The sequence below is a fragment of the Microcaecilia unicolor genome, chromosome 1, assembly GCF_901765095.1.
Source record: "Microcaecilia unicolor chromosome 1, aMicUni1.1, whole genome shotgun sequence".
NCBI classification, from domain to species: Eukaryota; Metazoa; Chordata; class Amphibia; order Gymnophiona; family Siphonopidae; genus Microcaecilia; species Microcaecilia unicolor.
Window position 1 is genome coordinate 311,234,828 of NC_044031.1, and position 13,764 is coordinate 311,248,591.

The 13,764-nt window shown below is 43.5% G+C and overlaps 1 protein-coding gene across 1 annotated transcript in view; it reads right to left on the reverse strand.

Moving 5' to 3' along the window:
- LOC115473410 (voltage-dependent T-type calcium channel subunit alpha-1I-like) overlaps positions 1-13,764 on the reverse strand; it is a 935,734-nt gene that overhangs the window by 16,388 nt on the left and 905,582 nt on the right. The window contains 2 exon segments of the mRNA XM_030208356.1: positions 1,283-1,330; positions 1,333-1,453. Of these exon segments, the coding sequence (XP_030064216.1) occupies positions 1,283-1,330; positions 1,333-1,453 (169 nt within the window).

Genomic DNA, 13,764 nt, shown 5'->3' on the forward strand with positions numbered 1-13,764 from the left:
CTGCTCCCTCTGCCCCAGAACAGGAAATAACATCAGAGGGAGCAGGGAACCGGTGGAGCTGACAGCCGCTTGGCTGCTCCTTGCACCCTTCCTGCAGCGTGCACCCAGGGCGGACCGCCCCCACCGCCCTCGGTACGCCGCTGCCAATTTGCAATATCTGTGTCTAAAATAGAGATCTCTGACTCAGAGAGGAGGACAGTGGATTATTCATAATGATTAAGGGTCTTTAGAGATAACCACTGTGGTCATCCTGAGCTAGGACATGCAAGGAGGGAGACTTCAATGGGACAGGAGGGAATGGGGCCTATGATTTATTCAACTTATAAAACTGATCCATGCAGGTAACTGATTAGTCTAAATAGCACAGCTCACAGGAGCATAATATACGCTTAACCATAGAACATATTTTAAACACTTTTACAGTATTATATAGGCTCACTTAGCTATTCATTTCACAGCTAACTATACTGACTCTCACTCTCTGCATGTTCATTTTTATTGTTGTGATTGTTTTGCCTCGCCTTCTTTGTTGTTTAAAGAAACCCACAGAGAGATCAAAATTGCTCTGGAGAGGCAAAATTCAATGAAAAGCAAACTACTGAATGAGAAATACGCCTCACACTCACTAAGGAAAGGCTTAAGCGACTAGGGCTGTTCAGCTTGAAGAAGAGACAGCTGAGGGGTGATATGATAGACCTCTATAAAATACAGAGTGGAGTGGAACGGGTAGAGGCGAATCACTTGTTTACTCTTTTCAAAAATACTAGGACTTGGTGGGGGGAGGGTAAGTAGTAAATTTGAAATAAACTGGAGAAAATATTTCTTCACTCAACTTGTAATTAAACGTTGGAATTCGTTTCTGGAGAACGTGGTAAAAGCAGTTAGCTTAGCAGGGTTTAAAAAAGGTTTGGATAATTTCCTAAAAGAAAAGTCCATAAGCCATTATTAACACTCGACTTGGAAAAATCTATTGCTTATTCCTAGGATAAGCAGCATAAAATCTGTTTTACTGTTTTGGGATCTTGCCAGATACTTGTGACCTAGATTGGCCACTGTTGGAAACAGGATACTGGACTTGATGGACCTTTGGGCTATCCCAGTACGGCAACACTTATGTTCTTATACTGTCAGGATGATGCCACTCAGGAGGGTGATCGAAGGAACTGATTGTCTTTCAAGAATCTGGCTCTTTGTAACCTTCTTCCATCCAGTGGATCAGAACCAATCGTAGGACATATCTGCCACCTTTGCAATATGATCAGATCAAAAATATAATTCTCACCTGGTTTGTTCTGATGCTTCAGCCAGTTATCCCATGACTGGGCTGGGTCAAAGGCACAGTCTCCATTTCACATGACTGTTCTGAAGTTGGAGATCCTACTATACTTGTGAGGGGGAAGAAATTTTCATTATAACCTCCAATTCCAAGGGAGTCTGGACTGTCTTGATCATCCTGTGGAGATATGCAGTGATGTCTAATGAAAATATATCCACAGCAGCAGTAGGTTTTGTAAGGGCAAATGCAAAAATGTGATGTAGGTACATATTTCATAATATATACGGGCAAACATGTAGAGTATACATACATATTTATACCTTTTTCAAAGCAGGTACAAATTTGTAGGTCAGCAGTTGGAGCTGGTTCTGAGATTCTGTTTGATGAGGGCATATTGGTGCCCTGTTGCCTTTATAAAATAGTTTTAAAATTGCCTTTTTTGAACTACCCACATACAGTGGTGGAAATAAGTATTTGATCCCTTGCTGATTTTGTAAGTTTGCCCACTGACAAAGACATGAGCAGCCCATAATTGAAGGGTAGGTTATTGGTAACAGTGAGAGATAGCACATCACAAATTAAATCCGGAAAATCACATTGTGGAAAGTATATGAATTTATTTGCATTCTGCAGAGGGAAATAAGTATTTGATCCCCCACCAACCAGTAAGAGATCTGGCCCCTACAGACCAGGTAGATGCTCCAAATCAACTCGTTACCTGCATGACAGACAGCTGTCGGCAATGGTCACCTGTATGAAAGACACCTGTCCACAGACTCAGTGAATCAGTCAGACTCTAACCTCTACAAAATGGCCAAGAGCAAGGAGCTGTCTAAGGATGTCAGGGACAAGATCATACACCTGCACAAGGCTGGAATGGGCTACAAAACCATCAGTAAGACGCTGGGCGAGAAGGAGACAACTGTTGGTGCCATAGTAAGAAAATGGAAGAAGTACAAAATGACTGTCAATCGACAAAGATCTGGGGCTCCACGCAAAATCTCACCTCGTGGGGTATCCTTGATCATGAGGAAGGTTAGAAATCAGCCTACAACTACAAGGGGGGAACTTGTCAATGATCTCAAGGCAGCTGGGACCACTGTCACCACGAAAACCATTGGTAACACATTACGACATAACGGATTGCAATCCTGCAGTGCCCGCAAGGTCCCCCTGCTCCGGAAGGCACATGTGACGGCCCGTCTGAAGTTTGCCAGTGAACACCTGGATGATGCCGAGAGTGATTGGGAGAAGGTGCTGTGGTCAGATGAGACAAAAATTGAGCTCTTTGGCATGAACTCAACTCGCCGTGTTTGGAGGAAGAGAAATGCTGCCTATGACCCAAAGAACACCGTCCCCACTGTCAAGCATGGAGGTGGAAATGTTATGTTTTGGGGGTGTTTCTCTGCTAAGGGCACAGGACTACTTCACCGCATCAATGGGAGAATGGATGGGGCCATGTACCGTACAATTCTGAGTGACAACCTCCTTCCCTCCGCCAGGGCCTTAAAAATGGGTCGTGGCTGGGTCTTCCAGCACGACAATGACCCAAAACATACAGCCAAGGCAACAAAGGAGTGGCTCAGGAAGAAGCACATTAGGGTCATGGAGTGGCCTAGCCAGTCACCAGACCTTAATCCCATTGAAAACTTATGGAGGGAGCTGAAGCTGCGAGTTGCCAAGCGACAGCCCAGAACTCTTAATGATTTAGAGATGATCTGCAAAGAGGAGTGGACCAAAATTCCTTCTGACATGTGTGCAAACCTCATCATCAACTACAGAAGACGTCTGACCGCTGTGCTTGCCAACAAGGGTTTTGCCACCAAGTATTAGGTCTTGTTTGCCAGAGGGATTAAATACTTATTTCCCTCTGCAGAATGCAAATAAATTCATATACTTTCCACAATGTGATTTTCCGGATTTAATTTGTGATGTGCTATCTCTCACTGTTACCAATAACATACCCTTCAATTATGGGCTGCTCATGTCTTTGTCAGTGGGCAAACTTACAAAATCAGCAAGGGATCAAATACTTATTTCCCCCACTGTAAGTGTCCTGTTATAAAAATACAGAAATACACATATACAGCACCTTTTTTACCCATCGGCATCTACACCTGCTTTGAGTCACACATAACCCCTGGCTTGCTTCTCACTCAGATCTGGAGTTTGGAGGAATAGTATTTACCTCTCTAGTGTTCAAAAGAACTTCCTTTTCCAAAACCTTTGAGTTTCAGAGGGTGGCTCCCTAATCAGCTCCTGGTGAATGCACAGATTTAAAAAATCTGCCACTTGCACATCTGAATGGCAGTGGTATAGCTACGGGTGGGTCTGGGTGGGCACAGGCCCACCTAGCAGTGGCACCACACTCCCACTCCCCCCCTCTTCCTCCGACGACTCAGTATATGCCCTCATCTGTGAACCCTGATCTGGTGTATCTCAGAGACGGCCTCAGCAATTCATTTTCGCTTCCTGTGCCAGCCTGGCAGGCTTCCCTCTGCTGCATCTCACTCTCATTAACATCACTTCCTGTTTCCTTACTGGCGGAATATGGCAGAGGGAAGCATACCAGGCCGGCACAGGCAGCAAAAATGAATCACTGTGGTCACCTCTGAGGTACACTTGGGGGGGGGGGGGGGTTCAGAGACAGGGGGAATTACTGAATACAGGGGGGAAGGAGGAGCTGAGGGGAAGGTACCCCCCATTTTATATATCTATGGGGAGGGAGCACGGAAGGACTGATCCAAGTTAACTCTAGGCCCACCCAAAATACTAGGTCTAGCTATGCTACTGCTGAGTGGTACTACTTACAAGTGCAAGTTGCAAAAATCACATCTTATATGTGCAGTTTATGGAAAAAAACCCATTAGTGATGTCTCTTTTTCTTTATAAATTGGGATTTCTGTTATGCATGGCGCCAGATATATGTCTTTCTTCAGCAGCACTGTTTGTATTCTATGAATGTCTCAGTGCACACTGATCCTTTTATGAAATACTTCCATAGTTTTAAAATGTGGCCTTGGTTATCTATTTCGTCATCTAGAAGTTATCCTTCCTAAGGGCAATTTTCAATGCCCTAGACCCCTGTAAATGATTGAGTCTGAAAACTGTTCTTGATGTGGCTAAAATATATATGAGGAACACACGGATCACACACACACTTTAGCCAGGTTGTGAGGAGGCATTTCCAGAGGTGAGTTTGGGCCAGAGGAATAGAATACAAATATTTTCAGAAGTATGCAAGCTATTTTACCCCTCTTCACCATGCACACGAAAGAGCAAAGGCAAACTTTATGGCCACTTTTAGGATGGGTATTTTATACTAATCTTCCAAGAAAACGCTTATTATACTTTTTGAAAAGTAGTGAAACATACAGTATGAACATCACAAGGACTCATTTACTTTACAACTATGCAGTTTATTTGGAAACTGCCCTCTGTATGTAGACCATACAGCATCAGGGAACTGGATGCTTCAGAGGCCTTGGTCAGCTGGAATTTACTCATACTGTATAAATATTTTGGATGTTTTGACATTTTGGTTGCATGGTAAGTTTTACTTAAAAAATATATTTGTTTTAGAATAAATTTTTTTTTATTTAAATGCTCATTAGAGGCTTATGATGAGTTCAAAAAGTGTCCACAGGTTTGTGTGTAACCCAATGGGGGGGGGGGGAGGTTCTGTATGGAAGCATTGCTTCTTCTGTTCTGGTTATAAATAACATGGGGCAAAAGAGTTGCACTGTTAGAGGCAGAGTGAGCCTCTTTTTTTCTTCTTCCTATATACAGTGTGCTCTTGAACAGTGAAGAGACTGATGATCAGTCTTATACAGATAGAGAAGGAATCTGTGTTCCCCAGCATCTTTCCAAACCATAAAAAAAAAAAAGACTACAAGTTATTCAGGCATGTAAAATGTGTAGGTGCTTTATAATAAGATAATTGGTGCTACAACGAATGCCCCATCTAATGCTGGCTGGAGCAGACATGAGCCTCTCCCCCAGTACAAGAAGATGTTTAACACTGCACTTAATAGCCCACATACTGTAGCTAATTCCATTAACAGAAGTCACCACTCCATTGATTTCAACATTGTCTTAATTGCCTTCTCCAAATATGAGCAAATTCGTGTATGCAATGAGCAGAAGGTAAAGAATAACAAGCCCTGTAGAACTCCGGCCATGCATGACCCACGGCCGGAACAATTACTCTTGAACTCCGAGATGGTGAGCGGAGAAAATCTTTACATCAGCACCAATCAATTCAGTCCTTCTGAAATAGCCACTAGGGCCGTGAACCTCTAGGTGCTCTTCCAACGTAATTCAAAAAATGCTTACTGAAGTGTAATGTTATCATTTTCAGTGTGAAGAACCCTTTTATTTTACCTTCTTCCTTGTAATCTTACTCCTGGTTCTAAAGATAGTGAGGTTCCCTGTTAGCTCTGCAATTTTATAACACCAAGACTAAGTGAGAAATATGAAGAGCTGTCTATTTAAAACCCATTTTATACTCAACATAGGCAACAATGTGTTTTTATAAAACAGGGTCCAATATTCAGACTGTGGGAGGTAGCCGGGCAGCCTCTCGCGGTTAGTGCTCAGCAGAGGTGGCAAACAGGGCAATTGCCCTGGGCCCCTATACCATAGGGAGTCACAAACATGCCTCATTAAATGAGGCATAGGCTGAAGGCCAGCTTTTGGGCCCCCTCCCCCTTTTCTGTCCTGAGCCCAGATATTCAATGCTGGGCCGTTTCCAGTGACTGGCATTGACTATCCGGTATATTTTTGGCTGTTTAGAACATAGCTGATGAAGTCGATATTCAGCACTGGCTGGCTAAGTTCATAGCAGACAAAGATAGACCTGCTATTGACGCAGCCATCGAACTTAGCTGGTGATGCGTTGAAAATTGTCGGATAGCTGGTTATATATCAGGCGTAATAACTAGCTATCCGCTAAGTGCTAACTGAATATTCAGTGCGAGACAGCAGGCTACCTCCCGCTGAATATCGGCGGATAGCCAGCTAAGTACCATTTAAGCAGCCGGATGCCGTTCCCGGCTGGTTAATTGGTTTTGAGTATTGGCCGGCAGGTTCTCAGATCCAGCCTCAGTAGCACATAAATGTAAACACATACATTTTCACCTGGTCCAAATGGCGCCTGAGTGCCCAGATTCCTTTATAGTTGGCATTGGTGTGCCTAAAATCCATGCACTGCGGTTACACATACCGTAGACCTGGTGTAACTGCCGGCAAGGGCATGTACAGCTTCCAGTATTCTGCATGTTACATGTGGAAGTGGGAGACACACCCAAGTCCCGCCCCTCTCCTCCTTCATCTATGCCCCCTTGCAGTTATGCATGATAGCATGTACACACACCCTTACAGAATAGTGCATAGGGTGTCTGCATGTGTACATGGGAGACCCGCCCATGTCCCACCCTGCCTCTCCTCCATCTACACCCCTTAGAGTTATGCATGACAGCACATACAAACACCCTTATAGAATAGTGCGTAGGGTGCTTGCATGTGTAAGTGCTATTTCTCCCTGCATTTATGCATGCTGGGGGCACGGAAATGCAAGTACATATTTATAGAATTGCCCTTCACATGTGCATGATAACTGACATGTTTAAAACCTTTTTTTTTAATGGTTAAATATTTTTATTCATCCAAAGGTTAGCAACAGCAGTCTGCAAAAGTGACCAAGAAACAAATACAATAATGCATTTGGTGCAAGTTGAACAGTTTGGAAAATTGCAATTCCTCCATCTCCCCAATCCCCCCTCCCACCCATACACAATAAACTATCAGTGAGCAATTCCAATCCACCAAAGAACCTCTCTTCCTCCCTCCCTCCCATCTCCCCCCCTCCCCCCACACACTACAAATTATGATCAGGAGAATGGGTTCTTATTCCTCCTGATAAAGAGAAAACCTCAAGGGAAATCCTGAAATCCGTTAAAGATGCAATTTGTTTAACACAAAACCTTGTGCTCTAGGAGGCAATAGGGTAATATAGTCTAACCCAGAGAGACGAAAATGATTCTCTTCTCTTAAAGGAGTAATTAGCACTACATAGTTCCATCAACATTACAGTATGCAATTGAGCCCTTTAAGACCAAAACGAGGGTGGCTCACGTCCAACCCATACTTGTAAAATACATTTTTTCCATGACTTACGTGTCAACAATCATTTAAGTTTCAAGTTTATTATTTATTTACTATCCCTCCCTAGGAAGGCCTTCTGGTCGGCTTACAATCTAAAATAAAGGCGAAACAAGAAAGTAGAGAGATGGGGTTTAGACAAGACTTTCAGGATAGAGGGTAGAACTACACTAATAGATAGGATGGGGGGGGGGGGGGGGGGAAGAGGGAATGCCACAAGTATCTTAGAGATTTCTTCCAATTCTTTTTACCCACCTCTCGCAGACCAAATTCCCCATTGTGGTCCAGAAGGGCGCCTACAGAGGAGCAGGGTATTAGTTGTCCCACCACTCTGAAGAGAAAACTGAAAAGTCGCTTCCAAAAAATCCAAATAGAGGGACAGTTCCACATAGTATGAAAAAGGAGGCTTGTGGAATGTTGATTTAGCACAGGAAGGGGTAACCAAGAGACCCATGTGACTCGCTTGCCTGGGTGTCACATTAGCCTCAAGGAAGCACCCAAAATTGACACTCAACACAGCTGAATAGACAACAGCATGAATTTGTGCAATGGTGTGTGTAAGATCGAGGGTCACCTCTGTGCCCAGGTCCTCCACCCATTTCTGTTGTACAGTGTGAAAATTCGCCTACCCACTTTTCTGCAGTAGTCGATTATGTAGCTCTGAAATCAAGAACCGATGGTCCACAGAGGTGGACAGTCAATTCCGCAAAGTCATACTGTAGTGAGTGGTAAGTCTAGGTTTGGGAAGAGAGTTAATATAATGGGATAGTGGGTAATATGTAAATAAATCAGTGGGTTTAACAAAGGAGGTCTTGAGTAACTCAGAGAAAGGCAAGCGAGAGAGCCATTCTCCAGCAACACGTGCGTCAAATGTGATATCCCATTTAAGACCTTTTTTATACGTGTAAATGGTACCTAGGTTCTCTACAATTGACCCCTAAGTCTTCCTCTTTTTTGTTTAATAACCCTACTTTGTATTTTTACAGTTCTATAATGTATCTTTTTTATGCATCAGACCTAAAACTGCAGATCTTTCTCTAATTAGGGCCTTGAATTGGTAAAAGGATTTCCTTCTTCCGCTATTAAAAGGGAAATGTTAAAAGTATTCATTTGAACACCTAGGGAAATGTTGAACAGATATCTTAAGGAAATTTTTGGACTTAAAGAAGATACTATTCCCCCTTTTTCCCAGGTATATTATCTTCCAAATAAAACAACAGAAGCACAATCGTCTACTAACCAAGCTGAACTTCCTTTGGATGTTTCAGCCATTCTTGAATCCTCTGATGTGGATTTGGCTATTCCCTGTACTTTACTGGCAACTGTTGCGTTAACTTTGGATAAAGTATGAATCATGAAAATGTTCTTTAAAAACAAAGATAAAGAATTTATAGGTCTCAAAATATCAATATTCCCAGATGTAACAAAAGAGACTCAAAAACGACATAGGCAGTTTTTGCTGCTTAAGCAAGGAGTCCTTCAGATTGGAGCTACTTTTCACCTTCGATATCCGTGTAAATGCATAGTCAGATTCCAATCAGTTAAATATGTTTTTTTTGAGCCATCTCAGCTTACAGAATTCCTTGTAACCAAACGCTCTTTGGGATTTAGAGAATGTTAATGTTTATTGACATTTATTAGAGCTCTGTAAAGTAAAAGACACTTCTATGTTAGACAGGTTTCTAATTACTTTGGAATATGTTCTATTTTTTTTCTTTTTTTATTCCACTATTGGTAATCTTGGATCCAAAATGAGAACTTAAGTATATTTACATATTTAAATTTTTTTTGCCTTTTATTTTGCTATGTTCCTTATATTAATTATGTTTGTAATATACTTTTCTGTACAAGCTTAGGCTTGATAATGATTGTTTATCAATTATATTTGAAATTAAACAAACAAAAAAAAGTATTCATTTGTACTACACTGATTTTCGGAACACTGTGCTTTGTCACATTACCCCAGGATTTGGATTATAACTGAATGATCATCATTCAAAGCCTTTTTTGTGAGATCTTTATTGATCCCTAACACAGGCAAGAACGCCAAAACACAGGCTGTGTTGGGTCCTCAAATAAAATTTTGGTTTCTACTATCCTTGCCTCCAGTTGCTGTTTCATCGGAAGGCCACTTCATTGTTGATTTGGTTTGCTGCGCTTTGTGTTGCTAATTCCTTTTAGTCTTCTTATCCTATATAATAATTTCTACCTCCAACGTTCTGAAGCTGACTCCCGTGGCACTGAGGGTTCATAGGGTCCGTGCTGCCTCTAACCATCTGTCAAAGGCTGACCACTGAGAGGGAAGGGGACGCAGCATAGTTGCCAGGCAAAGCAACAAAACGTCAAACATGAGGGTGTCGTTGTCCCTCCCTTCCAGTTCCAGGCCCCCCTCCTTCCGATGTTTAAAAGTCATCTTCACTTACCAAGTCAGGGTTATGGCAGCCGCCAGCAGCGGTAAAAGGCGTGCAGGTTCGGCCCTTTTCTCTCTCTCAGCTGTGGTCCCGCCCTTGCGGAAACAGGAAATGAGGGCGGGACCACAGCTGAGAGAGAGAAAAGGGCCGAGCCTGCACGCCTTTTACCGCTGCTGGCGGCTGCCGTAACCCCAATAAAGTTAGTCAAGATGACTTCTAAACTTCATAGTGAGGGGGACTGGAACTGGAAGGGAGGGAGGAGGGACCCTGGAACTGGGAGGGAGGACCCTGGAACTGGGAGGGAACCTGAAACTTGGACAGAGGGAGGACCCTGAAACTCGGAGCGAGGGAGGGGGGGGGACGACCCTGAAACTCGGAGGGAGGGAAGGGGATGACCCTAGAACTCGGAGGGAGGGGGACGACCCTAGAACTCGGAGGGGGGAGGGGGGACAACCCTAGAACTCGGAGGGAGGGAAGGAGGGGGGACGACCCTAGAACTCGGAGGGAGGGAGGGAGGGGGGACGACCCTAGAACTCGAATGGAGGGAGGGAGGGGACGACGACCCTAGAACTCGGAGGGTTGCACACATTCTCAATCTCACACACATACTCTCTCACAGACACACTCGCACCCAGTCTCACTCACACACACACACTCGAACATTCACTCTCTCTCTCACACACAGTCACTCTCACACACACTCTCTCAAACATACACACTCCGAGGAAAACCTTGCTAGCGCCCGTTTCTTTCAGAAGTGGACCTTTTTTAATAGTATTCTCTATAAATTGCCCATCCGTGTCTGGATTGAAGTATGTGTGCGCTTCGACAAAGCAAACACTTTTAGCCAGAGTGAAGGAAATATTATGCGGGGAGGGGGAGAAAGAAACAGGAAGAGGGCAGGGTAGGAAAGCAATGCCTGCAGACTGAAACCACCTGTGCTGCTTTTTTTCTTTTTGTTTTGTCTGCATGAAAGGCAGGTATAGGAAAAAATGCTTGGGGGCCATCAAACCCACAGATAGTTTTCAGAATGAAACCAGCCATGCTGTCTCCAGTTAAAAATTAGCTACAAGGCACATGGGTGCAAAATACCCATGGACACCAAAACTTTGTGGTATGGGCTGTCTGAAAATCACCCCCTTAAAGTCCATCCCTTGCTGATAGCACCTGCCTCCTATGTCATCTTAAAAAAAGACAAAGGGAGACGGGGCCATGCAAAAGCTTAAAAAGCCAATTATTTTAAAAAGAAACACATTTTAGAGGGAATTCAATGAATAGCCCCAAAACTTAAGCGCTGAAAAAATTCTGTACTAAGCGCTATTTTACAAAGGGTGTGTGCATTACGTAGAATAACAGCGCAGATTCTGAGCCTAACTTTTGGGTGCCAGACTTATGTTTGCTGAAACCCGGTGTAAATGCTGGCACCCATTAGACACGGTTAGGCAATATTCTGTAATTTCATGCACAACTTTTTGGAATGCCCCCGACATGCCCATGGCCACACCCCCTTCTGAGATACACACCTTGGGAGTTAGGTTCTGTGCCTTATCGAATAGTGTTCATCCAGATGTGAACACAAATTATAATATGCGCCTATTAACATCAATGCACGCAGACTGAAACTACCTGTGCTGCTTTGTGTCTTTTTTTTTTTTGTCTGCATGAAAGGGAGGTGTAAGAAAAAGTGCAGGAATAGTCTGGCCCCACAATCTTTTTTCTCTGTTTTTGCTGCCACTATTTAAACAGCAGCAGCAGTGGTGGCGTATTGGATGGCAGTGGGGAGAGCCTGTTGTGCGTCTCCTGCTCCCTCAAGATTTTGGAGGGTGCCATGGCACCCATGGCTCCCCCACCCCCCCCCCCCCCCCCCCCCCCCCCCCCCGTTCCAACTTCTATGATCTACAGTTTTAATGAGTTACATCATGGTGCCTGACAGCTCATAAATGTGTCTGCGGAGACTCAAATCTGACCAAGCTCCCAATTAACAAATACATTTTACACTCTAATTTAACACTGAAAGTCAGAATTAGTTTACAATGAAATGCCATGCATAAGTTATGACAGAAGAAGTATAAGTCAAAACTAACCTTATTGGCAAGGTACTGACATTATAAATCTTCAGTCTTGCAAGATTATCTAATTGGCTCAGAAACAGAATGGAAATATACAATCTTCTATGTGATTTGTCCCTGTGACAACTGATGTACCTATTTAGACTGCTATTTTTTTTTAAGTAGTTTGGGGTAGGATGTGAGTAATCAGGGCCTGCCGATAGCAGATCCCCAACACCTCAGAGATGGATGGACCAGTTCTCAGAACCATCGAAGCGTGATGACCTTTGAAGACAGAGAGGCTCTCCACACACCAGCCAAGGAACACACATTAAACCTGTGTCCGGACTCCTCCCCCTGGGATCAATTGGGAGAAACTCGGAAAGCATTGCTGTCCTCCCCACATGGTAGCCCCTGACTTGAACAGGCCTCGAAACGTCGGATCAGATGTTCAACCCCACTTGCCAGGAGGTCTAGGAGGCGCCACCATCTACTTGTAAGACCCTTTTCCCCTTTGCATCCGAACCAAAAGCAGTCTACATATATCCTCTCAGAGACAAGGCCATTATAGTACCTAGAGGACTTCTGTTAGTTCAAAGCGCAACGCGTCCAGGGCACGTTGGAACCTTTACATGCCGTACGTTGTCTTCAGAATCAAATCCGAAGCAGACAAAACTCCTCCTAGGACTGCATATCCTAACAATAGCTAGCTACCTCAACAGGAGCCCTACCACAAGATGGCCACAACACTATACCCATACTATGCAACCCAAACCATACAGTCAGACACACCACCTTCCATCAAATAAAAAAAAATCGAACAAAGGAAAAGAACCACCCAAAAATCAAACACAGCAGTCGACAAAAAATGGACCAAACCAATCCAAGAAACCAAAGAAGCAGCAACTAGTGGAAATTCCCAAAAGCTCAACAACAGAAGAAAACTACCTTCCAATTCCAGTGGGATACATAAATGCTAGATCAACAGTAAATACAACAGAACTGTAAAGGACTGGATAATGGAGAAGACCTCGGACTAGATTTCCTCAACAAAACATGGATCCACAATAATGAAGATCCCATAATCTCAGACCTCTGCCCCCCAGGCTATAAAATTCTACACTGGACCAGAAAATGGAAAAAAAAAAGGGGGGGGGGCATCGCATGAATCTACAAATCCTTCTTCATGACGGAAACCATTGCCAAATCCATAACACCGCAACTCAAAATCACCTCGATCAGAAAATCCCCACTTAACCACCTATGTTGCATCATATTCAATAGACCAACAGGAAACTGGAGAGCAGCCCAGACAAACCTTATGGATTTTATCTCTAACACATGTGTAGCAAACCCAAATGTGATACTAATAGGAAGCATAAACCTACATCTAGAAGATCAACACACAGACAGCACAAGAGAATTCAACAAATTTCTTCAACTATGAGAATTCCAAAGGCCACCACTGACTCCAACCCACTTAAAGGCCATTCACTAGACAAACTAACATACAAACTATCAACAGATCAGAACTTCTCAATAAAGAACCAGAGATGAACAGAAACCCCCTGATCTGACCACTTTAAACTAAATATGACCCTTTATTGGAAACAGATGGGAATTCGCCAACCACAAAGCCGAACCTCATACAAAACAAGAGGAAAAACTGACACAACATTCTAGATCTCCATGTATGAAAATCAGTGGTCATCACCAACTAACTCCACAGAATTCCTCTCAGAATGGGACAAGATGCACTAACATCCTAGACAAAATAGCACTCATACAAACCAAAACCTCACAAAAACACAGTCCAATCCTGTGGTACAATGAGGAACTGAAAGAACTAAAAACCCATTGTAGAAGA